The 25,990-nt window shown below is 34.9% G+C and overlaps 3 protein-coding genes across 5 annotated transcripts in view; 2 read left to right on the top strand and 1 right to left on the bottom strand.

Annotated features, from left to right (window-relative positions):
- The window catches only part of LOC100176053 (inactive tyrosine-protein kinase transmembrane receptor ROR1), a 19,194-nt gene extending 8,177 nt beyond the window's left edge, over nucleotides 1-11,017 (top strand). For 2 of the 3 annotated variants that reach the window (XM_026835413.1, XM_002123820.5), the window contains exons 5-20: nucleotides 2,439-2,559; nucleotides 2,909-3,084; nucleotides 4,013-4,049; nucleotides 4,198-4,337; nucleotides 4,674-4,885; nucleotides 5,015-5,215; nucleotides 5,476-5,596; nucleotides 5,831-6,018; nucleotides 6,211-6,333; nucleotides 6,565-6,675; nucleotides 6,913-7,092; nucleotides 7,430-7,608; nucleotides 7,954-8,083; nucleotides 8,213-8,332; nucleotides 8,672-8,829; nucleotides 9,170-11,017. In XM_026835413.1, the coding sequence (XP_026691214.1) occupies nucleotides 2,439-2,559; nucleotides 2,909-3,084; nucleotides 4,013-4,049; nucleotides 4,198-4,337; nucleotides 4,674-4,885; nucleotides 5,015-5,215; nucleotides 5,476-5,596; nucleotides 5,831-6,018; nucleotides 6,211-6,333; nucleotides 6,565-6,675; nucleotides 6,913-7,092; nucleotides 7,430-7,608; nucleotides 7,954-8,083; nucleotides 8,213-8,332; nucleotides 8,672-8,829; nucleotides 9,170-10,166 (3,194 nt within the window). In that variant the 3' untranslated portion in view covers nucleotides 10,167-11,017. The remainder of the gene's footprint in view (nucleotides 1-2,438; nucleotides 2,560-2,908; nucleotides 3,085-4,012; nucleotides 4,050-4,197; nucleotides 4,338-4,673; nucleotides 4,886-5,014; nucleotides 5,216-5,475; nucleotides 5,597-5,830; nucleotides 6,019-6,210; nucleotides 6,334-6,564; nucleotides 6,676-6,912; nucleotides 7,093-7,429; nucleotides 7,609-7,953; nucleotides 8,084-8,212; nucleotides 8,333-8,671; nucleotides 8,830-9,169) is intronic. The other variant, XM_026835414.1, reaches the window with a different exon arrangement.
- Nucleotides 11,018-11,370: 353 nt separating this feature from the next.
- On the top strand, nucleotides 11,371-25,920 carry LOC100186210 (nucleoporin NDC1). Its single transcript, XM_002129421.4, has 16 exons — nucleotides 11,371-11,596; nucleotides 11,737-11,857; nucleotides 12,020-12,121; nucleotides 12,366-12,546; nucleotides 12,830-12,944; nucleotides 13,392-13,549; nucleotides 13,864-13,996; nucleotides 14,286-14,378; nucleotides 22,006-22,189; nucleotides 22,674-22,763; nucleotides 23,018-23,106; nucleotides 23,442-23,552; nucleotides 23,743-23,802; nucleotides 24,232-24,339; nucleotides 24,569-24,733; nucleotides 24,903-25,920. The coding sequence occupies exons 1-16, from the start codon at nucleotides 11,570-11,572 to the stop codon at nucleotides 25,104-25,106; spliced, it is 1,941 nt and encodes a 646-aa protein (XP_002129457.1). The 5' UTR covers nucleotides 11,371-11,569; the 3' UTR covers nucleotides 25,107-25,920.
- On the bottom strand, nucleotides 14,463-21,821 carry LOC108949702 (adhesion G protein-coupled receptor L2-like). The gene is made up of 14 exons (XM_018812891.2): nucleotides 21,464-21,821; nucleotides 21,107-21,247; nucleotides 20,674-20,849; nucleotides 20,112-20,380; nucleotides 19,677-19,853; nucleotides 19,170-19,350; nucleotides 18,400-18,632; nucleotides 17,932-18,089; nucleotides 17,621-17,715; nucleotides 17,211-17,401; nucleotides 16,696-16,873; nucleotides 16,192-16,361; nucleotides 15,851-15,937; nucleotides 14,463-15,704 (listed from the first exon to the last, which is right to left on the bottom strand). Exons 1-14 carry the CDS (start codon nucleotides 21,540-21,542, stop codon nucleotides 14,870-14,872), a joined length of 2,970 nt encoding a protein of 989 aa, XP_018668436.1. The 5' UTR covers nucleotides 21,543-21,821; the 3' UTR covers nucleotides 14,463-14,869.
- Nucleotides 25,921-25,990: the final 70 nt, after the last annotated feature.

Here is a 25,990-nt window from a genome sequence, read left to right as displayed (position 1 = left end):
TGATATTAGTAGGTTTTAAACCTCAAAGTTAAGGCGGAATTTTTGAATTTTTTTTGCTTCGAGTTTTCGTAGCAAACCAATAATTAAGTGGGCGTGCTGCGTGTTCCACTTGCGGTTCTGACGAAGGCGATTCAAATTACCGTTCTACAACTCTAAACAATGTTATCTTTATTACGTGACAATCAAGAGATTGGTCAAAGTTCTAGAGTATAATTTCAATCACAAAGTCACGAATGTAGCATACAAGGCAAAATCTGGAATTAATTACTTACGTCATAAAATCCAAGATGTCTATAATTCATATTCGAAAGTTGCCCCAGTTAAAATACCACAAACCACAGATACGAATGGTTGGGGCCTCGGTATTCAAAATATTTCGCCGTTGCAACTTTTCGTGGTTATTTTGCATGAGCGCAAGAAGCTTCATGCAGTATAGGGTTACTTAGTGTAGGTATAGGCGTCTTCTCATGCACCAGAAACACATGGCACTGGTACATTCATACACCTCATGCTTACTGTCGGGTTAAAACAGAGTGTATCTTATTATATACCACTTTAAGCTCACTATTCAGTTATAAATGGGTGTCATTATATAGTAGGATGGGGGAAGATGGTACCCCTTTTTATCCCATTTGCTCTTCCTTTTTGGTAGTAAACAAAGAAAATGCAAAGAATTGTAATATCATATCCTCACGACTCCTATAGACCGCTGTTTAATATATAAAACACGATAAGCGTATTTAGATATTATGCGCTAAATGTGTCCCATCTCCCCCACCCTACTATATTATATACGAGAGACACGTAGTGTATTATATACCTCATGCTTAGTGTTATTTGGAGCATAGCCAAGACGTATGACTGGAATATGATGTCACAATGATTAGGATGTGATCTCACAATTCCCAACGTAGATTATTCAACCGGCGTAACCGAGTTTATTAACCGTGACTCAAACATACTAGCGTGGATTATATTTCAAACACCTATACATAACACGTGGGTGGTCATTGTTGAACTTTTAAATCGCTTTTACCATGCCGGAATGTTTGCTCAGTTGCCATTTAATCCCCCGGTGCCATAGAACGTTAACTGTCCGAGATATCACCCTCAATGGTGGTAAGAGTGTATGAGACATATAACAGGCATAGCCTAAGCTCCTGTTTCCAAAAGGGCGCCTAAAATAAAGTCATGTCTGCCTAACTAAGCATTGCTTCGCAAATTTGAACATGCCAAAAAAGAGCGAAATCTAGCGATACCCGTGTAAAAATCGTAATAAAACCGTGCAGAGTCTCCAGGGTGCAAAAATACACAGATATAATTTTTATTGTTGGGATTAGTGATCTTGGCTGATGTCGGTTCGTTAAAAATTAATGTGTATAATTATCAATTCTGTGTTCGCATCTGCCATACTTTGTGTACATGCTCTGCATACCGATGTGGCAATCTATAATCAATAACTTAACATATGCTGCTATGGTTTCTTAATCAAATGAATTTATGAGTATTTGGTGTTATAACACGCCGTCTGTTTAGTTATTCACCAATTGCTTACCAAGTATACCGTGGTTTTAAGATTTACGCCTATCACTAAATAAACCCAAATGCCTAAATGTGCTATATAATACTCTATCCTACCGAGGCAGTTTAGACACTCAATAATAAAGACTTTGAAATAAATGAAATTATTTTAGACCAATGTACTCATTTTCAAAACGCTACTATAGATGCTTAATTGCACCTAATGCACGTGATAAAAACATATATATACGATACATATTGCGAAACGCTCGATCATTTTAACACCGGGAACATTGGTGTAACTGCCACAACACTCTAGATTAAGTTTCGCTGAAGCAACTGTGGTTGAATATAAATCGGGTTTGCAACCTCAATCTTATTGCTTTAAATACGAAAATCGTAAATGATAGCTATAAGCTGTGTGCATTCAAACGCAGTTTACTAATGCACGTTTATGTATAAGATGGATCAATAATGACTTAGGTAGGTATTAACCTGGTCATATTCCTACGTATTAGTTCCGTTGACGTCACAGCGTCTTTGCAGCAGATCGAGTCGTTCTTGTTTCTAAGAATCTCGAGTATGTGTAATAAATTTAAAGTTGGGCATAATACGGATGGGCCCACACACAAGGATAAAACGGCAGACTTAAAGTGCCATACAGTCATGCATGTGTCCAAAAAGGTCATACAAATTTAAACCAACCAACAGTCATGCATGTATTTCCGCATATGGCTTTAGCAACTTGATTTTGCCATCAGTTAGCCGACGCTTGATTTCTTAGATCTTAAAACCGCACGGAACTGCGTTTCCGTGTAGTTCGGCTAAAATCTTGGCCTGGGATCAGCAGTTTAAATTGTGTGTATGGGAGCGACAGGTTAACATGACATTTATTGATCAGTTGTTTGTTGTTTTAGATCCCGATATGGAATTGAATTTGATGGAAGATATGGTAAATCAGACGCTGCAATCTGGTGGCAAAGCAATATTTCGTTGCAAAGTAGAAGGCACTCCAACCGATGCTGTTATATTTACTTGGTAAGTTAACGAATGATAATAAACAAGTGGGACGTTTATGTAAATATGAAAATAGTTTTGATAACTTATAGCCTATGTTTTTTTTTCGTAACTTATAGCCTATGTTTATGGTAAATTTATTTTCCCGCGCGAATTTGAAATGACGTACAAGAAAAAATAGTATAAAAAAAGTATAGAACGAAAAGGTGTCCCATCTTCCCCACACTCTCTTATATGCTAAAGGTGTCCCATCTTTCCACCCTACTATATAAACAAACCATACACACGCGCCAATGTGCAAGTTTTTAAACAGTCGTAACAAGTAATACCTTATTTATATAATAACTCGCTAACTCATAACGTTACCCAGGTATAAAGACGGAACTGAACTAGTGGACGATCCGCGTTTTAACATAAGAACGAAATCGTGGGGGTCACTACTGAAAATATCTGACGTCTACACTGCAGATTCTGGTCAATACAGATGTGAAGCTTCAAATACGTATAGGAGAGTGGCAACAAGTGCCTACCTGACGGTTTCATTCGGTAAGAAAGTGTTTCTGTAGATTATATGTATTAGGGTTACCATGTCTAACTAGGTGAAATTTGGGAGACACACCTGTCACTAAACATACACTTATGTCGTTAGTATAGAGTTTATGGCTTATCTGATTTAGCATTAAAATTGAGGAAATATGTAAAATAGTAGGGATATATGCCAGCCCCACTAAAGAATCCTAGTTGCTACATTCTTTTCTAATAAATAAAATTTTTACTAGACTTCATGAAAGATACTATTACAGTATAAGCATTTAACACATTGGTATGCCTGGTAGCAGACAGACCCGGTCCAGGTCCCCCTTTTGACAAACCTTTTAACCTTGTTATACTTACGTGGTTCGTGGTTGCTACATCTTCATGCTTTCAGTAAACCTGATCCAGTTTAAGCTGCTTTAATCCGTTTTTTACGAGTTCGTGTATCCTACTTATCATGCCTCACTTCTGCCTTGGGCTACGAAGACACAGTTTTCAGATTAAGTTTAAAAACTTGGTTTTGTTCATTACTTTTCTGTGCATATAATCGGGTTATATTTATTGTTTGTTTTGTATTATGCGGATTTTAACGCTCATTCTGTAAATTTCGGTAAATAATTTAAATAGTTGATTTAAATCCAGTTTAATATGACCACGCGAACTGGGATCAGGACGGCTGATCAGTTCTGCAAATATTGTAAAGTTAAATATACAAGAATTGGTGGGATCTAGAGATGATAGCATACTTTGTTTGAACTTGAAATAATAGATCTACATTTGAGGTATCTGATGCGTCTCACTGAATGCCTCACTCTTATAGAGCAGTTTCTATATAGGATGCTATAGCATGCTGAGCTATACTGAGGCAATACGCCTGCTCCATCACACGTCTCAGGGTTCACAAACTAACAGTAATACATATATTTTATTGCATTTTCAGAAGCTCCACCAGACTCCGGGATATCGCATGTAGATCCGTAAGTATTTAAAAGAATTTTTAATTTAAAACTTATGCTTAATGACTAAGTTGTAGTAATTTAACTCAACTATGCTTAAAAAAAGGCTTATGTTCTATTTTTTTGCAGTAACTTGGTTGTCGATAATACTTGAATGTTTTTATTGCAGTGAATACGTGAAGGGCAGATGTGAGCAATACACAGGGTTTGCTTGCAGTCGATTCCTACAAGGTCAATATGTTTATCTTGAGTTTTTCCAAAAACAAGAAAATGTTGAACAAGTAGTCTCAACAGCGTTGCAGTTTCTAGGTTCGTTGTTTTTCTTTTACTATATATTCTGTAAACAAAAATTTAAGTACTGTCACTGAGTGGAAACCATCGATAAATAACTGAAATTCCCACTCAAGAAAACTATTCCAAATCAACTTCTAGTCGTGTTTGCTTATCCCCTTATTGCAATAGCTTCAGTAGATCGACTGTCTTCACAGGAGTGGCAAACATAGAGATAGAAAAATTAAGTTATTAGGAAAATCCCACTATCAAGAAAATATATCAATCAAATCAACAGTAAAAGTCATGTTTGCTGGTCTAATCACTGCAATAGCTTTAGCAGTTCATAAAAGTCAAGTTTGTTTAAATTTACAGCGAATCTGAAAGATGTTTCTCCAAGCTGCTCTACATATGCTCCTGCTGCGTTTTGTTATTATTTCTTTTCTCCTTGTAAGAAGAATGATCTTGGTGATGTCATAATGGCAGATCCTCAACCACTGCGATTATGTCAAGAAGATTGTGACTTACTTAAACATAAGACTTGCAAGAACGAATTTTTCAACCAAAATGCTGACAAATTTTCACCGGTAGGAAAAGAACTTAGAAGTATAGCAACCAAAGTTTCCTTTTATTAGTTTGTAAAACAAATTGTCATCAAAATAACAAGTTGAAATAGGAGCTTTATTAATATTTTCATTTAATTTAAATATTTTCAGAGAGTATTTGAAACTTCAGATTGCAGTAGCCTACCAAGAACCACCCCAACTAATGACCACTGTACAACTATTGGGTTGCCAAGTGTTGTAAACAGGCAACACATGTGTTATAACGGAACTGGTGCAAAGTACAGAGGAACCTTAAGTGTGGCTTCAACAGGCGAAACATGCAAAAACTGGCCAGCTGATATGTTGTTTGAGGTAAAATATTAATGTCTATTGTTTATTAAAATTTTCAGATTCACTCTAAGAATTAATACTGAAATACTTTATGTCAATGCTATACTCTAAAAGAGTCTAAAACAACAAAATAGTTCTTAACATAGCTGTGTACTGTTTAGCTTTTAAATCATTTTTTTAAGCCAGGGGTCCTTAACTTTTTAAAATTAATAATACACATGCATAGATTATAATATATTGTATAATATACTTGTGTACAATAAACACAATACCTCTTACAGTATTCCTACTTGGCTGGTGGACACAACTTTTGTCGAAACCCAGGTGCTTCATTACCATCACCATGGTGTTATGTGGACACTGCTCTTACTAAGAAGGAAGTTTGTCAGGTCCCCAAATGCAGTGAGTTTAACTTTGCCCCAACGGTTTATGATTTACTTTCTTTATTGTACCTAATTGGGTGTTTTTTTTTTACTAATTATTACTTTTTATTTTTTTGCAATTTTTTTATTTTAAGGTTCAATAATGGACGTGGTGTATCTTAGTTTTCCTAGTTTTTCTAAACTATTCTATTTTATTGATACAGTTATCGCAAGATTTTCCCTATTTTTCTAACTTTTCCCATTTTCCTCCTAGATTTTGAGAAAGGAGGAGCAGATGGAGGAAACGGGGATCTTGTCATGATCCTCATCCCTGCTGTCAGCATTCCTCTCCTCTTGGGATGTGTTATCATTGTCTTCTGTGTTGCTTGCAGAAGAAAGAAGAAGACAAACAAAAATAACAAGGGAACTCCCATGGAAACTAGGACGCTTTCAGCAAAAAAGGTGACTTATCCATAATTGCCATGAGGTTAACATGTGTTTTTTAACAGATACATGTGATTTTTGCAGGTTTTTTCTAGAAAGTCTTATATAAAAACATGCGATTTTTTGTCCTGATTTGAATGTCTGTTTTTTTTTATAACAATTTTTTTTATGTTTAATATCCACATAATTTAACAAATTATTACATCACAGGCAAAAGTTCCCGAGTTAAGTTCAAATATGGTCCATGTGATTGGTGAACTTGGAGATGGAAAGTTTGGAAAAGTTTTCAAAGCTCAAATCCTTAGCAACTTACATTACTGTCCTAATGAACCTGTAAGTCAACCTCATGACTCTTTAACCAGTGCCCACCGCGAAAATGGCTTGTTATTATTATTATTATTATTAATATAAAAAAAACTATCGTACAGCTGGCAATTCTGAGTTCAACTATTTTTTTAGTTTATGTATTTTTTGTTTTCAGTAAAGGCTCTTTTTTTAAACATCATAATATAGAGAAAGCGTTTTTGTATTTCAAATAATGAAAGCAAATTCTAACATAAACAGGTGTCTGTGAAAACATTAAACGACCGATCCACCCCACCACAAGTACAAGAGTTTCAACGAGAAATGGAAACTTTTTCAGAACTTCAGCATGCTAATGTGGCTTGCCTCAAGGTTGGTGCGCCTCATGCTCACTGTCGAGTTATAACATGGGTGTCTTCTTATACACCAGATATATGGTGTATTCATACACCTCATGCTTACTGTCAAGTTATAACATAGGTGTTTTGTTATACACCAAGCGTACATAATGTACTCATAAACCTCGCTCATTGTCAAATTATACAATGTGTTTTATTTGTTTTGTGGTGACTTAGTTGGGCATAGTACAAATATACAATTGTTCTCCAGGCTGTAGTCACACAACCCAGCCTAAGATGTATGGTGTTCGAATACACAAATGGAGTAGACTTACACGAATACTTGGTCCTTCATTCACCTCAAGCAGACTTTGCTAAACCACCTAGCAGTGCAAGCAGTCATGCTTCATCATCTATTGAACATGCTGACTTTATAAGGATGGCAATACAAGTAAGAATGTTTTCTTTATATTAAAGAATATATAGTGTGTGTGACTATCAACTGGGCTTGAATCAATAAATGTAATTTATTTATCCTTAGATGACAAGCAACTTTATTCCTTATAACTTGTTGTAATGTATGGCTGACAACCCAATTTACTAATTTTTGTTAAGTGTTTTGCCCAATGACAGACACGCCCACAATGGTAACAGCATCAAACCTCAAACTTGTAAAGTCTGGTCTAGAGGCAGGTGTGCTAACCACTTTACCACAGAACCTCACCCATACAGAATAGAACTACCACTCATAAATATAAGAAAGCATTGAACTGAATCTCTCATCACAGGTTGCATCAGGAATGGATTATTTGACTCGGAACAATTTCATTCACCGAGATTTATCGGCTCGTAATGTCTTAGTTTGTGGAAATCTCGATCTTAAGATTTGTAACTTAGGGGTGATCAGGGATTCATATCTCTCATGTTATTATAGAAACCCACAAGGGGGTCAGATGCTTCCTATAAGGTTGGTGTTTCTGTGTTTTAATATAAATTTGAAGCATTTTTAGAGCCATATAGTTTTATACAAATATGACTGAAACCTTTTCAATTTTTTTGAATATAGTTTTTAATATTGCATTTCAATGGTTTATAAGTTTGCCCATAGTAAGATACTCTAGGCTTTATGCTGCTACCATTGTGGTTTTTCACTTTACCTCCTTAGTTCAACCCCAGTGACCATTAATAGGTTGTCAAAATTGTCAGCCATGCAGAAAAAGTTGTGTAGTTAGAGAACAACTGCTTTAAAATAACCCTTACACTTAACAAACTCTTTTGTGTTTCTTCTGTAATAAAATTATTCTTTTGTTAGATGGATGGCACCTGAATCGTTAAAAACTTGGCAGTTTTCTGACAAATCTGCAGTTTGGTCGTTTGGAGTTCTTTTGTGGGAAATGTTCAGCTATGGATTGCAACCTTACTGTGGATACAGCAACCATGAGGTAAGTTCTATTGAAAGTTATTTTCATGTAAAATTTAAACTTGGGGCAATCATGGCCGAAATCCCATGGTGTGCTATGCTGCACGACCCATGTAGAATAGAATAGACTCTAAACTTTCATATCATGCAGGTGTTGGATATGATCAGTCGCCGGCAGTTGCTTACATGTCCTGACCAGTGTCCAGCCAAAGTATATTCACTCATGCATGAATGTTGGTGTGGACAACCAGCCCAAAGACCAACCTTTGCTGTAAGTACCTTTATACATAAACTATGTGTTAATTTAGTTAACAATCCAGTTAAATTCATTGCAACCTAAAATGTTCACAGCTTTGCTTATCTGCCACCAAATGTTTACACTGAATTATGCAGTTTGTCTTTTATTTTGCCATTTTCTACACAAATAATCTTTGTTGTTGTTTCTATTCCTTTTTGTTGCTTACTCCTTTATGTTGTATGTCTTACAATAAATTTATGTACCTGCCACTCATTATTTATTGCGGTTTTTGGGTTACTCCAAAAAGGATCCACCTCTGTCTCTGAACTATATAACAATCTCATAACAAAGCTTATCTTAATATTTCATCAGGACCTGCATTCAAAACTTGCTGGTTGGGAGGGAACGAGTACAACGAGAATGACATCACAATTAGCACAAGGAATACACCGACAGCTGACGAACGTAATGAAAGAGGGTGGAGGGCAATATGCACCTTATGCTCAACAACAACAGAGACCTGTTATGATGTAAGTAAAGTGGGAAGTATTGTGTATTAATGTAGGGTTTGTTTGAATTATGTGGAGCAAAATTGCTTTAATTGACTACTTATTAACTTTAGCCAAAATTTATTTTTCTTGTTTGTATTATTTATTGGTATGAAATATCCTGCATAAGCCTAAATTAGGTTTCCTAAACTTCTAATAATACTAAAAATTAATAAGGATGTTTTAAACTGTTGCTGTAAAACTAATCTACAATAACTGAAAAATGTTTTATCTGTTTTTTTGTATTTTAAAAAAAATTGAAATCCTATTTTTAAGTTTAATTTCGCTCCTCACAATTTCACATTTTCCTTACATCCTCCAGGAATGACCCCGGGATCAACAAACCTCCTCAACCTTACTCTGCATCACCAACATCTGGATTCCTTACATCTTCTCCTCCTGGTGCTCCTAACACAAGTCCTGCATCCCGACTATACCAATCTCCTGGAACGGCATCTTCATCCGCTCATAGCGCTGGTTTCTACAACCAACAACACCCACAGTATCAACCAGAACACCCATACCCCCAGCAGAACAGATACCTTAACCCACCCCATCCAAATCAACACTACAGCAGCAACCAGAGCAGGAGTAGTGGAAGTTGCGCATCTTCTGAATACAATCATCCTCCTCATTTGAGAGTCCTCCCTTCGCATCAGGAGCAAAGAGAGCCATTTCAGCAATCTCCTCTTCCCTACCCTCCTCCTCAGGAAGCGATGAACAGAAGACAGGAGTCTGTCAACCAACATCAATTCCACCATCCGGAGCAGCAGAGAGTATACGGGAATATCGAAAACACTTCACATGACGACCAAAGTGAGGACTCTGCTCTTCTTTCACGCTCACGACCTGGAAGTGGAGTCCGCCCTGACAGAATACCATTATCAGTTTACAAAGATCAGAGTGAAAGTTACCCACCAAGCTCTCCTGACCGTATGAAACCACTGCTAGCACCTAAACCTCCAGCTTATAACACAGTGATGGAAGAAATGAACAAACAAACTTCGCATGGAGACTCAAGGCAGCATCGTCGACAGGGGTCCGGCCCCCACCCTGGGGCTCAGGGAATTCCCCCTTTACCAAATGATGACTCACGGGCTCGGAATACTGACTCAGCAAGTGGAAAAGCGACATCATGTGACTCCGGACTTCCTTGCGATGATGTCGACATTGATGAGTCAGCAGATTTAAGCCGACCAATGTTGCCACCTAATGGCCAATCTCCAAGTAGAATTGTTGGGAAAACAGGTCCTCAGTCAGCGGGATCGTCAGTGTCTGGTTCGACCCAAGTTACGGCTGAAACTCGAATATCTGCTTGATGCAATGCTCAATGTTTATCATCATGAAATAATGAAGCACTTCGTGCGAAACAAGAGTCTCTGTGACATCACAAATTGAGATGCGAAAAAGAATTTTAAGAAAACTATTTCACGAAAAGAAACTATTAAGTTGAATTGTTCAACTGCTGTGTAGATTCTCAAACATTTTTCGCTTTTTAAATTACATTTTTACAGCTTTTTTAATGAATGCAGTTCCGAAGCAAACAAGTTTTTTGGTTTGAACTCAATATTTTAATATTTTCTGTAATTTTATAAAAAGTATTTTGCCAAAACTATGATGCAAATTGTGTTGTAATAGGCTGTTTATCATATACATGCACACACATTCATACAGCACTGCGTTTCTCCTTTTTATATTTCACAAAAACAGGCTGCGTAGCAAACACTGAATATTGTGAAGGTAAAAAGTTTGCTATGGCCCACATCCAAAGTCCTACGCCATGATTCGCTTTAACGCCCTTTTTCTATAAATGCTTCATTTTGATAATACAGTAAAGTGGGGAAAATGGGACACCTTTACCTATATTTTATCGTCCCATTTGGTGGTAAACAAAGAACATTTAAAGAATTATAAAACTTTGTCCTCATGACTCCCATAGGTCGTTGTTAATTGTTTAAAACTCGATCAGAATACTTGAATATATGTGCTAAAGGTGTCCCATCTTACCCTACTCTACCATATCATTTAAACAATACTTACCAAATATGTTGATGCTTGTTATCAATTAAGGACAATTGTGTTTTCGTTGTGTAATATCTTCTATTCTTGTCTAGTTAATATTCGAACAACAATAAAACTAAGATGTGTGTCTTAACATCACAAACCGGAATGTAGCCATCATATTATTTTCTAAGACAGTTTAAGGTAGGCAGTTTAAAGCTAAATAAATTGTTACATTTCCACTGATAATGCTGTTCATGCCGTTTGTAGTGCATTCACTCATTTATAATAATAATCCAAGTTATCTAACAACTGTTTCGTTCTAGAACTACCAAGAGGTTTTCTTAAAACTGGAGGTATTGAGAATAAGCAGTGTCCAAGTTTACGCATTTGCTTATCATTTGTTTAAAATATTATATACGTGTATATATTATAGTATAAAGTTGTACTGCCCGTTCAAACTGCTCATCACCATACTCCCCGTTTCCATTTTTTTCATACGAACAGGCGCTCAATTTAAATTACCGTGTGCGCAACACTAATGTCTAACTTTTGTAGTCGCGGGAAGTCTACGAAATTTTTGTCAAGCTTGTTATAAATCAATTGTGAACTTTTAAGGGGCTAAGCTTGTTGCCTTGTTGGATTACAATTCCAACAGTGTCTACATATTCATATTTCTTTTAAATGTGTACTGCGGTTTTACCGATTCTACGAAGATAATATGGCTAAGAACTGGTTGATTTCCCAGGTATGGTATATATATATTAATATTTATATATTTGTTTTATTTTGCATTGGGATGATTTATCGTATAATCCGTTTTGTGTGTTAAACCAATGCATTTTACTCAACAATGTACAATATGGTAACTTATGGTCGTTTATTTAGGAGTTTATTTGGAGAAATGCTGCAGCAGCTGTTTGGACTTGGGTAGTTAATTCATCTTGGCTTTTGGTTGCTTTATTTGTATGGACATTTACACCTTCAAATCATATTTATGCTGTGTATGGTAAGAATATGCTGGGTGATTAATTGTAAAGTAACACAGATAGTATAGTAGAATATTTTTGTATGGTTCTGACTTTTAATGGTATTTTATTAAATGCTATCTACATTCTACATTAGTATAAAATTTGTAATTTTTTTATATTTTATGTATTTATTTATGTAGATTATTTTCTTCTCCTTTTTTCATTCCGTGTTTGGGTTTTGATCTTTTGCATATCATGTCTTAGTTCATTGTTTGTCAAGCTACACATGCAAGGCTCCAAAGGTAAACTATGTGTTTGTGTCTTTCATAAAATTTAAACTTTTTTTTCGAGTCTATTATGATTTTTATGTAATATTTATGGTAGTTACGGTATATATATAATATATATATATGTTTAAACACATTACCCTATTCTATAAATTGTTAAACCTTTTTTAATGGCCTATTGTATAAAAATCCCTTCTGAAGTCTCTTAAACAATTTAAAAAATAACCTAAGTTAAATAAATGGTTTTGATTTTATCCAGTGACATGCAAATTGCCAACGACTCGTTTTCAATCTCTGGTTGCCATGTTTAGTTTCAAACGGATATTCCTAACCATGTGTCATGGGGTTCTATGTGGGGTTATCACAGCTTTCCTAGCGGGTATTACGGAAAGCAAATTTTCCACTGTTTATATTCAGTGCAAGAACACGCCTGATTATGTGTAAGTCATATGTGGGAAATTTCGAATAACTTTTATTTACAGTTCTTGTTTTAGAATTGAATACTCTTTTTACTAATACGAATATAAAAGTACTCCTTCCAATCATTTTTTATTTTTATTATTACCCCTATAAAGTTATATATTTCTAAAGGTCCTTGATTTACTATAAGTTAAGTATTTCTCTTTTGAAACTTATTGGTGTTAATGGTGTTATAAGTTAAGCAACATTTGTATATTTTTATTTATTTTTTTCAATTCTAAAAAGTAACACTTTTTAACAAAGGTGTCTAAATGAATCATGTTACATATTGATACTATTTGGTTCTGTGGTTGGTGCAGCCAATTTTGTTTCAAGATCTAACAAGCATCTGTATTGTCTTAACTTCCCAATAGTGCAGGTAAACTTTACATATACTATTGTAAAATTCAATAATTTTTCATGTACTTGTGTCTAGATCTAGTCTGTATACAGAGTTAATAGAGAACAGCATGTTTTGCATTTGGGTCTAGTGGGTCTACATTGGCTTATTTTCATTACTTTAAAATACACACCAAGACTCTTAAAAGCCTTTTTTTTAAATTTAAAAAATAGCAAAACTTTGCTTTGCAATATATATAAATATATACATAGGTGTTGATTTTTTTCACACTGTAAATCATTCTTAATTTCTTAGCGGAGCGAAAAAAATGTCAGTGTTTGCTTAACTAAGACGCACATGAAGGCTAAACTAAAACGCACATGAAGGTTAAACTAAGTCAACCAGGGGGGCGGGTCCCCCCTGCCCCCGGTAATAGACACCAGTGATAATATATAAAATATATGTAATTTATATTTTTTGTTTCAGCAAGCCCGTTTTATTTCCATAAAATGCAACTTCCATCAAATGTTGGTACAAAGTTACAAAACGTGTGCGAAGTTCTTACAGTATTTTCTAATCTTCTATTACTTGATTGGATATTTAACAAGAGAATTTGTTGCTGATCTCTTCAGAGCTGGACCATGGTAAGTGTCTGGTTAAACAAAGGCTTCATCTGGTGCTACCTCTTACTTATTAAACAGGGTCCAGTACATACCATTGCTGCATGATTTGATTATGCATGTTTTTTGAAGACTTATCCTACAGTTTGTTGCATTAAGTGTTAGTTACATATAAATTTTAGTTTCAAATAAATACAAAAACATTTTTGCTTTCCAGCATTATGTGGTACCTTGGCCTTAGAGTAAACTTTAACTTTTCAACTTAAGAAACCTTAAGAAAGAAGTTAAAGAAACCTTTTGTTTAAACCATAACCTTTTATTTACACTTGACATTTCAGTGATGGCCATATTGTAAGTACCTTGAACATTATGGGGGTTATATCACTTGCATGGACACTGTGGGTATCTGGTACAATATTGCTGCTTCTTCATGATGTATCTTGGCATCTATTCAATATTTATGCAACTAAGGTATATTCGCTAATATGTTTACAATAATTGACATGTCTACTTTAAGATACTGAGATTCTATTTGAATAAGAGACTGACGATGCCCTTTAGGCGAAATATATTTCTCTTTTACTACTAGTGGTTGGACTTGATTTTTGTTGGTTACGTTTTCGTAGCACCAGATCATTAAGATACTGAATTTGATATAAATTGGATCTTTCATAAATTTCCATTATTATAAAACCAATAAGTGCTATACTTAAATAACCCATTTTTACCAAGCTTTAAAAACAAGTTTATCTTTTTTTAGATGTTTCCATTTCGAATGGATTCTGTCTTCCCAGAAGACAAACCAAAGATACTGACATCAAATCTCACCTCGGACCAACCACTTCTTGTTCAGGTAAGCTCACAGTTTCTTTCACAAGATGTTTGAATTTTATTGCTAATTAAGTTTTAATTTGAATGCTGAGATGTACTTCTTCAATTTGAAACAGCTCAGTGTATAATTTATTTTATAGATAACTTTAGTTCATATTTTACAGTAGTTAGTCATAAACAGGCCGAATACAGAGGTAAGTTATTGTAGTTTATATAGTTTGACAGTTGGCACAGGTGTATAAAGTTTTTGCCAGCATAATATTAAAACTTGTAACGTAACAATCAGTGATCCAGCGAAAAACTTATGCCTAAAACACCTACTTTTACACGATTGACAATCTTTAGTAAAATGATTCATTACTAAACTCTCTTTAAAAAAGAACTAGATACTGCAATTGCATTTTTAATCCAGTAAATTTTACTCTTTTTTTACAAAAAATAGGGGTTGTGACCTCTAAAACCCCCTTACTGTACCACCGGCTATAACCCAGTGTAAGGGTCCGTATTGGATTGCTAAGTTTGTTCTGGTTCAGGCAGTTCAGCATAATCATCATCATCATCTATATCAACATCTACCATCTTAACAGTGTTGCCAGCATCCTTATGTCTAACCATGCTGAAATAATTAGTTTGTAATGGTTCCTCTGGTCCTCTCTCTTCTGCCACAGAACTTCTTTTTGTGCTTCTCTCCTCTGCTATAGAACTTTTTCTTGTGCTTCTCTCCTCCTCTGCCACAGAACTTCTTCTTGTGCTTCTCTCCTCTTCGGCCACAGAACCTATGCTTCTCTCCTCTTCGTTATCAGACTCTAATGCAGCATGCACATCTATTGGTACAATGTAAGTATTTGAACTACCGAACCGTTGTGAGACATTGGTTCGTTCAATTGTCTTTGCCTTTTTCTCCCATGGCAGTGGATTAGTCTCATTGTCCTGGTAAAATGAATTCACACCACTTCTTCTCTTTTCTTCTGGGATGGACGAAAATCTTTTAAACTCTTCTGCTGTCATTCGATGCCACCTCTGGTTCACCACAGGCAGCTCCGTGCATACTGTGTCCATTGCAGCATCAGCATGTATGTCTGTTGAAGACTTGGCTGAAAGATTATGCCTCTTGCAGTTACTGCAGCCTGAATCAAGTCTACTCAGTTTAGAATGCGTTTTAAGACTCCCGCATTGGTTACATATCCTTGGAATGCTGTTGTTCTCTGAGTGCAATGACCTTGTGCTTGGAGTCCTTGTAACTTGTGGCATGGTCTGGTAACCCATACCACGAGGCAGACTGCAACTTAATCCTGGTTTTCCGAAACTATTCATTCGAGATCTGTCGAATGAACCAGTGGAATATTTTCTGCAAAGTAAATTTTAGAATTCAGTTTCTGAATATTCCGGAAATTTTTTAACTGTTTTGTTTAATATTGAATTGAATACTTTTACTTATACCAGTTATACTAATAGGGCACTATCTGTATGATATCCGTTATATTTATTTCTTACTGTTTTGTTCTGTAGATTGTGCTTGCTGCTGAGTTTGAACCAGAACTTGCTCTTTGTGCAGTATTGACCGAATACTGACTCAGATTACTGTTTTAAACATAATATATATTAGGATAATATTCATTATAATCGTTATAACAAATTTGTAAACAAAAATTCACGTTTGTTCTCCTAAAAAAAATTTTTTTTAAATATTGCAAATTCAAAAACAAAAGCATTTTTTCCTAAAAAGTATTGCAATAGTTCAACTTTCATTATAATTAAACAAATGCAAGACTTTATAAATTTCAGTAAAAACTTTCACTATACCACATGCTTAAGTTCTAATTTTATCCACTTACTGTTTTGTCTGCTTCTGCAGTGAGTTTGTGCTGTTGTTAGCATTCATGATACTTTGGATACTTTTCTTCCATCTATCTCTTGCTGATAATGAGTTGTTTGCTGACCGCGATGCAGACAACTTGTGTTGATCCCATTTATTGCTCATTACTCTGTACAATATCTCTCTCACCTGTTGGTTTTTTTTTAATTTAAAACAGATTTTTTGAATTTAAATTATCCGGAATTCTAATTCGTTAAAATTACCTTGAAATTCAGGTGAATATATTCTTTCTTTTAATTTCTGTTTGTATCTTTTGTTTTTAGTATTTGGATAGTTGGAATATCAGTCAGTCTGGGATCAGTCATTGCCTTTTTGTTTACAAAAAGTTTTACAAAAAGGTCATGAAATGTTTTTTTGAGTAATTTTTAGGAGTACATTATTTTTGGATCATGGTTTAATAATTTCTTCTTTTTTTTTCATATATGTGATTGGAAACAAAGTTTCTTATCCCCAAAAAACTTGCCTCTTTATTCACTGCACAGTAAAATATGAAGATAAACACTCCTTGCAACCCATTCAGTGATACATGGATGTACTGGAACACAATGTTAACGTGATACTCCCGAATATTAACCAGGAATCCAATCAACCATGGAACACCAAGTATTGGGAAAAGAACCAGGATCCCTTTTGTTGTGTGCCTGCATTTGGAAAAAAACTTAAGACGAATTTTCGGAATATTTTCAAGACCTTTTTCAACATGGTTTAGTACTGGTAATTTTAACAAAGAATTCAGGATATTTTTAAGAAATATTTCAACATAGCTTAATACCAGATAGTAAAATATGCATGTTCTTTATTACAGATATAGTTTATTTCCAACACTGTTGGCATTTCATCTACAGACACAGATATACCTAGTACTATTTGAAAAAACCTGTACTATTTTAAATTTTTAACACTTTTTTTGTTAGCCTTTTTTGTCCATTCTTAGACACAGATATTCTCAGTTCTATTTAAAAATCAGTTAGTAATTACCACAAATGTTGTCCATGGTTACTCTTGGAACTTGAAGGCTTCATTGCCTTAGATTTTAAGCTCAGCTTTAAAATCAATGCGACAGTGTGTGAAAGAATAAAGAAGTTAATGATAAAAATAGCGATCAGGGGTCCAGTGGCTGACCATATCATGTTATGCTTTGTTCCAAGCCAACAGTACTTGAAAGTGATCTGGAAGGAGCAGCAAGGGTTGTAAAAAGTGAGAGCGAAAAAAAAAATAAGGCAAGGGTTTTAAATTTAAAACTACACTTGAGCATTTTTAAACCGTTTAATATTGTTACTGCTGGGTAAGACATTACATAATTTGTAGCTATTTGCCAAAAGTTATTGGATATTCAAGTTTCATATACATTATTACTGATACTGTATTAGTAAAATTGTTGTACATACCTCTGTCTGATCTATAGTCACCTCACCATTCAGTGGAGGACACTGCATTTGTTTTTCTGCTCGTTGGACGTAAATTCCATGTGTGAATCCAACAACTGCAAGAAAGTGTAAAAGATATTTAAATTTATCATTGTCAGTGCCTTATATATTATCTTCTGTGAAGGGATGTTGTAGTAATTTTCTGTACCAGATTTAATTCGTACCACAATACCTGAAGCTGTCAGAGTATCCCTAGCAATAAAGCCAACTTATCATACAAAGGGTAAACTGAGGGCAAGCCAGAAATGACAGGTCGTGTATATTTGACTCACCGGCTGATATAAAAACAATCACAAATGGAATTCCCCATCCAGCAGCAAACTTGTACCAACCAAGTCTGTTGAACTTCATGCTTTTAACAACAAGGTTCAAATACAGGACAAGTCCCTCGATCAGCATCCAAATGCCACTTGCAAGCACAAAGTAATGACTGTAACACAACAACTGTCTTATGTTGATGTTATTAGTTTTGTTACCAGTGTTTATTGCAGAACAACACAAGTACTAGGTAGTATTATTGATAACTTGTAAGCGAGCACAGAGTGTATGAAACAAAACAAGGTTATAATGACTGTTTTTTGCAGAGGATAAAGGAGTTTCATTCATTCAACATCATTCGTACTATTTTGACATGAATTTCAAATACTTCTTAATCTCATTCTGCTATTAATAGCTATAGACACCAACATTCTCCATAGGCAGTTAATAAAAGTAACAAGGTTTGACACTTAATCACCCACCTCAGGACCACTGTCATATTGCACATTCCATTATTGCCAAGAGAAGCCTCACTGATCAATCTAACCAAGTGTAAAGCTGCCAGGGCTGCAATAAAGTTAATATGCACGATGGTGCGCTCTCTTGCTGCTGTGCTTGTTGATGATTTGGATCGTCTTCGAAGAACGAGGAACAAACTGAGCATTGTGATTGTGAGGCATGTGAAGGATAAACCTTCCATTACGAATTCCAGTACCTGAAAAAAAAAGATTTAAATGTTAGGAAAATTAATATAGTTAATTTTCTTTGGTAATTGCAGTTATTTGTATCAAGATAGATGGAGCTGCCAGAATGTCTCATACACTGAATATGTGTATACCCGCAGTATATATAAAAAATATAATCTGTGTGTGTTGGAGTGTCAAGAGTAAATTAAAATAACTTGAAACATGGCAGCTCTTCAGTGATGTCAGAGTTAAAATAGGCCATTTTCCAGACGATATAAAATTAAGTTTATTATCGGAAGGGAGAAGGAAAGCATGCCAGACTTGCCGTAATATTCAAATTCGTATGTTAATCTTTGCATGATTCGTAAGTGGGAATTACCAGGAACTCATATTGATTATAAACATACTGTGTGTATTCACATTCGTAATGAAACCTGCCATACACCATTAGATAATTGGAGCTATTTTTACCACAAAGTGTCATTGTCTCTTAGTGGCATTATTGCGTGTGTTTGCCTCTAATTACATTGGCTAGACAAAAGAAAATATGTGAAAGCGATCTGTACCAGAATATTACTGGCGTGGTGTGGTGGCATTTCAAAGGGCAAGGGGCGCACGACAAAAAGCACAGAGAACTTGGTTGTGTGGTTGCAGAAACAATGAACGGAACCTTGGCCTTTACCCACAACTTTACATCCATATGGTGACCACTGGTTGGTGGTTTCATCAATATATTGACATGAAGGTCTGGTGAAGAATATTGTTCCATTAGGTTTTGTATTTGATGATGTTTTATGGATACTCTTTGGTCATTAATGATTCAGAATGAATGGAACTGGTATTTTCCTTGCATGGCTGGAATAGACAGTCATTATAAGGAGTTCATACACCTTGTGCCAGTTTTCAAGGTGATTATATTTTGGTGGGAATTTTTTCTTTCTTTTTTAGGTAGAACTGATAACTTTCAGAATGTTTATATAATATTAAAGTCTTGGTAAACTATATATGTTTATAGTACAGATAGTTGTGTTATTGGTATATCACCATTCAATTATAACTACACATGTACCCACCCCTCATTCTCTTCATGTTTTGAATTGTTAGTTGTGGTGTTTAGTTTAGTGAATGTGAAGTGAACGAACACGGGTACTTTATTCCAATTGCTATCGTATGCAGTCACTGATAAAAGGGTTGAGTTATCTATGATATCGACTTCCAAAGGACATTCCAATCCATTCACCCCAACTGTTCTGTGAACAAAACCACACAACATATATCAAATATGTTATAGACCTACACACTATATGTTATCAATTTTTTGAAAATGTAGCTGTGCGAGTCCTCTTTTTAAATTCTGTATTCTGATTTCAAAATATTTTAATTCTTTGTTAAACAGTTCAATATATGAATGTCGTTGTTTAATATTGGGAGTTCAAAACACAGTGAGCTACTGCAGTCTAATGCATTTTTTCCCATACGTACAATTATGTATAGTAAAAAGCACTCACTTTTTTACAGTTGTGTTATACAATGATTTTCCCTTCAATATTCTTCTGCCCATAGTCAAATACTCCACTATTATAATCGCTGTAATATTTCTTTGAGCCAATTCCTCGTGTGAATGGTTTAATTTTATAGTAGTTCCGCTATCAAATACAACTTCTTCAAGAAAAGTGGCGTGGTCTGTTTTAACTAATGCATGAAAGATTTCATTTCTGTTGTAATCCCAGTTCATCCCCACACCTCGTGCTGCTTGCTGCATTAGGAACTTTTCAAACTGAAAACAAAAGGTTTTACAGATAAGCCAAAACTGTGTATTTTAAAATGGTTCCAAAAAATTATCACCCACAAAATTACATACATGGTAAGTCGAGCGTTTACAAAGTGGGTGAAACAGAACATCCGTAATATAACAACTGTTATGCCCTGCCATGCATGATCAATTCATTCACTCAAGTCTAAAGGATTTTAGAAACTGTATGTAGTTACCATCTAACTACACTTGGAAAAACTCTCTCAAGGCAAGCTGTTAAGTTATATAGTGCTGACATTCTGGTCTATCATACTCACTGTGTTTGCAATATGTAGGGCTTGGGCCGGTGTAAGTTGAGTGTCTCCAGTGTGTGTGAACATGTTTATATATTCCTCCATTTGTGGTGGTAAATGGAAGGCATCTGGTGGTTCCATTTCACCATTTAATATGTTTGCTTGTTGTGTTGTTGATGGGCCATTGTGGTTACCAGTCACTAAAAATTCAGTTATTTCGTTTAACTAAGCAACAAAATGATCGTGATTGAATCTCAAAGTGTACATTCAGGCGAGTTTTAAGTAAATAAGCAAATGGGATATAGTTAATTACTTCTATTTAAACTTTTGCTTAATTTTTCATTAAAGAATTCTTTTACAATTGGATTGTAAGGAACAATTTTTTTTAATTCGTAAAAAAAGAAGTAGTATTTGGTATATCTTTGTCCTAAATGCTACAAACTTTCATTTTTTTTACCTGGTAAATTTTCTTCACTTGGCAATTGTCTTTGAAAGCAGTTATGACGTCTAATGATTGATGGTCTGTAGCAACAATTCCGCTGCTCACATTGAGTTTGTGTAATATCAATACCACATCCTCTTGCATAGTTGCAGGATTCTGAACCAAATTGTAATGATTTTAATACTAATCTGCTTATGCGGTATCAATATGAAAACTTACAGTTTCTTTCTAGGCCACTCATTTAATAGCTAAAATATAAAAAAAAACTTAATCCTAAAAAAAACAAAATTTTAAATCTAATCAAAAATTAAAAAAAATAAAATTTAAATCTTAGAAAATGTATCATTTTAAAGTTCTAAAATCCATTCTCACCATTTGTGCTTAAGTAAGGGTGTGCAAACGAGAATAGGGTTGTTTGAAACAGAAGTAAAGTCCAAGTGAACCAGTTCATCTTTTACTTTTTCCACTCCTTCCTTTGTGTGTAATGTGGCTACCTTTTGCTGCCATTTTGGATCGCAAAATTTGCTTTTACATTTGCCCTGCTGTTAACCTACTATGTGCATGATGCCACACTAACTAACTATGATCATCAATCCGGTCACGTTACGCCACTGTCACAGATTTTGAGATTTGAAGAAGGCAGGGACAGGATGTTTGTTGTTTGATTGATGTGCTTACTTGTCAAAACTAAATGAGCGCAAGACCGAAGATTCTGTTTTGAATTAAAAGTCAGCTTTCAATATCAATAAACTATCAATTTTGACCAGAATTTGATTTTTTTCATGCTTTTTACAATTTTGTCCTTTTTTTTGTAATACTACAGCATCTACTTTAGATTTATCTGTGTTTACAATTTATCCTAATTAATTACCTAAACTACAGTAACTAGATTGTCATATACAACTTTTCCGCAGCACTTAGCGTTCCAGTACTTGAGTAGCATTGCAAGTTCTTCAAGCATTAAAAGGAAACAAATCTACATTATCTCCCATGACACCGGTAGTGCTAACCAACCAAAATGGAACCTTATTTTGGACGAATGCCTTGCACGACTGAAGAAATTAACCACAAGTATAAAAGACCACAAACAAATTGCTTGTAAGTTTTACCTGCTTTTTTGCCCAACGTTGTTGCAAGTTAACCGACATTCTTTTTTTTTGGAAACACTATCTTTTCTTAGAGGAACACTTGCTTAATGTAGGGTTTTAAAACCACTAAATTCAAGGGTTTTGATACTTTCACTAATTTACACAAACAAGTATTAAACAGTTTCAACATATGTCCTTCTATAGACCATATGATGTGACCATAAACAAAGTACCTTAGTTTAAGTAACTGTTGTCTAACTGGCCAAAAAGACCAGGTGCGCTTTAACTAAATGCTAAAATGAGGTATAGTTAAATGCTTCGTTTTAAACTCTTGAGAAATTTATTATGCTAATGTAGCAATAGCATCCGGAAAGCTTAACTGAAAATCATAGAAACATCATTTTAATCAAATATCTAAAAACAAACCATCTTTTTATGCACCGTATGTAAGTAAAATATTAACAATAATTTTTATCTCGCCCTCATAATTTTAGTGAGAATGGAACAAAATAAAGTGAAAACGACAAAATCTTCTAAATCTTCATCATCCTCTCAATCCTCGTCCGGTCAATCACCTGCACCAGGTATAAGATCATAGGAGATTAATTAATTCATTTAAATGAAACAAAATATAGGTTAAATACTACAAAAATTTAAACTTCTTAATTTTTCATTACTTAAGAAAGTTTTACTTTACTGTTGCATTTTTATTTCAAAATGTTGTATGTGCAGTGAAAAAACTAAAACATTTAAAGAGACTTGTGAACATTTTTCCTTTTTTATTTAAGTGCAAAAACTATCACAAACTTTTGCTTTTTTAACTCTTTATTAATTTCAGATTCGTCTCAGTTTATGTCCGTTTCTGCATTCAACCATCGACCTAAGTCATGTGACACGTTAGACGGAGTGAACATGTCTTGCTTTGACGTGAGTTACACCTGTCAAGCATAAATCATTATCATTCATAAAATATATTGCCCTTTTTTGAACTCCAAACAGTGTACTTTAAGTGTAACTTGGCTGTGCATTAAATTATTCAGGTGTTGTCACCTATGGTTACCAGATTTACACTTGTTAATATCGAATTTATTTTTTACGTAATGCTAAACTTTGCTAAAAAAAGTTGCAAAAAATGTTTTTGTTTAGCCCTAAGCGGAATTTTATTTTAACCTAATACATAAAAATTGTAATATGTTCAACTTTGCATGCTTTAAATATAAAAAGATTCTAGGTTTTTAGACTACATGCTATACAATGTGCAGGTATCTTCACTGAATACTACAAACGCTGGCAACCCACTTAACTCACCCAATTTAAACGGGTCAATGCTGACTGTTCCAACACCAAAGCTATGGACAAAACAAATACGAAAGGTTTGCTTTTCAACTGTCTGTGTTTTGGTAAATCCGAATCTTATTAAAAAAAAAAAAAAAAAAATTAAAAGTTTCTCTACTCCATTTTAAAGGATCTTTGTTTCTGTATTTGAATAATTCTATATATTATCATTTCATACTCTTAACCATTTTTTATCAGTTGTTTTTTTAACAGTTGGCTTTTTTACAGAGAGCTGCATTGCATTCAAATGTTTCTAGTCCAGTGCCAATCATCCAACCTTATCAGGAGGTATGTAGTTGCACTTTAAGTAAAGAAATATATAGTAGGGTGGGGGAAGATAGGACACCTTATCATTCTATTTTCTCGTCACATTTGGTAGTTAACAAAGAAAACTCAAATATTCATAAAACGGTATCCTCATGACTCCCATAAACCGTTGTTATTTGTTTAAAACACGTTCAGGATATTTAGATATTCTGTGCTAAAGGTGTCCCATCTTCCCCCACACTACTATATTGTGGCTTCAGTATCTATGCTTTATTTGCCACTTTAACTCAAATAGTTTTACCCGTAGCGTGTTTGTAACAACTGTCGTTTTGCTGCTAACTCCCTTCTCTTCGCTGTTTTAATTAATCCGACCTTTGTTACTGTATATAAGATATAAATAAAATAATATATTTGTGATATATTTTCGTTACCAATTCCCTATATACGTAGGTCCCACAAGTGCCATACAAAACACTGAACAGTCAAATCCAAGCATTATTACAACGTGGAGCTTCCGCCATTAAAAAGTTTCCAGTGGTATCTTTTTTGTTCAATGAGGTATGAACTGCATGAAATGTCAAGGATACAAATTAAACAAATAAAGAGTTTTCTTTTAGTTGCGATGGATTACTTATGGTGCCAAAACGTGAAATGTCAAATTCATTATAAAACGCTAATCTGTTTTGATGCCACCACTTAATTTTAATTAATTAGTCAAAGTCTCAGTTAAGTTTACTCATTTTTTTATGACCTGCAATAAAGTAATATTTAGTTGTTTATTTTACAGATTCCCAGCCACAGCATGGCAAACTTATATTCGGAGCACAATATTTATCGTTGGTCAATTCGTAGTCTGTCTTCATTATCTGCATACTCACTTAATGAAGATGACTACGGTGTCGTGCAACGTCGTTTACATGAAGTTATTAACTGCTTGTTGGATTTAGTCGTTGTGAGTGAATATAAATGTTAATTTATTTGGGTTATAATTTTTTCATGAATTGGCAGTGTTCTACTGATAATGCGTAGTAAGCAGCCACGAGGTGTATATTTTGATCATTTCTGTAAACTCGCTTTAATCCAACTACATTATTTAAATCCCTCCATTTTGCTTCTAACAGACGCTTGATAAACACGGAAAAGTCCTTCCTATTTGTACTTCAGAGACAACAAACCTTATGTTGCGCCAACAGCAAAGCATCAAAAACGAAGCGAAAAGTGCAGTGTACAGAATAACGGACACTTTCTCTACACAGCTCGAGTCAATTCCAGTAGACGCGGAATTTCGACGTAAACTACGATCTTTTGTCGAGCATCAGGAATAAAGTAGACTCTATGTTGCAGCGAATGGCTAGCACAAATAAACAAGGCCAGACTGAGTTCATCGTGACGTTAATAAAAGTTCTTCTAAAAATCGAAAAAATGCGGCCTTTCTGTACCATTTCTTGTATGATGTTTTCTTGTGTTTGGTGCGTATGTGGTAAGGTGGCTATTACTTTTCCTCTGCGACAGTGAGGCTCATTCTAGCATTCTTCTTTGTTTAGTCATCACTGGTCAAGCAGACGTGAAAAACACGTTCTCCCGGCAATGAATTATCACCCGACCGATCGACACGTACACTGAGGCCCAAAATAACTCGCAAAATGTCAACCGACCAAAATATCGTGCTTAACCAGTGGGTCACGTCATTTCCACTTCATGTGTAACGGCCGGGACTTGGTGAAAGCCCTGCTCTTTAAACAGACTTATTAATCATACAGAATGGCCTAAAAGCCGCTACTAACTTGTAAGTTCACGATTTCTGTCGTAAAATAAGAGAACTGTAATCACGTTACACCTAAGACCCCCTAGTTTCGAATATATTCGCTATTTTTTTTCTTTAAGCAGATGCGGTATTGGAATAGGAGTTATTTTTGCCACTTTAAAGCTAAAACATGAAAGTTTCGGGTAATTGCCGCTAATTTGTTACCTTCCTATTGTAGCCATGTTTGTATGACAACGATCCTCGTGTTTGTTTGTTCCTTTGTTCGCCCAGCGAAACATGCCTCCTGTCACCGAACACCAGCCTTTCATTCTCCTTTTGTTTTTACGTTTGCCTCGTTGACGACAATCCATATGGCGATCAGTTTGCACAACCTTCAATCCGTAAACGTAAGAGGTGTGGACTGTGTTTCGTGTCTGTCACATTTAAAATCATACAGGAGGAAAG

This window comes from Ciona intestinalis, chromosome 8 (genome assembly GCF_000224145.3).
Source record: "Ciona intestinalis chromosome 8, KH, whole genome shotgun sequence".
In the NCBI taxonomy this organism is placed as follows: Eukaryota; Metazoa; Chordata; class Ascidiacea; order Phlebobranchia; family Cionidae; genus Ciona; species Ciona intestinalis.
Note: the sequence above shows the minus strand (reverse complement) of the source record. Positions and strands in the feature narration are given on the sequence as shown.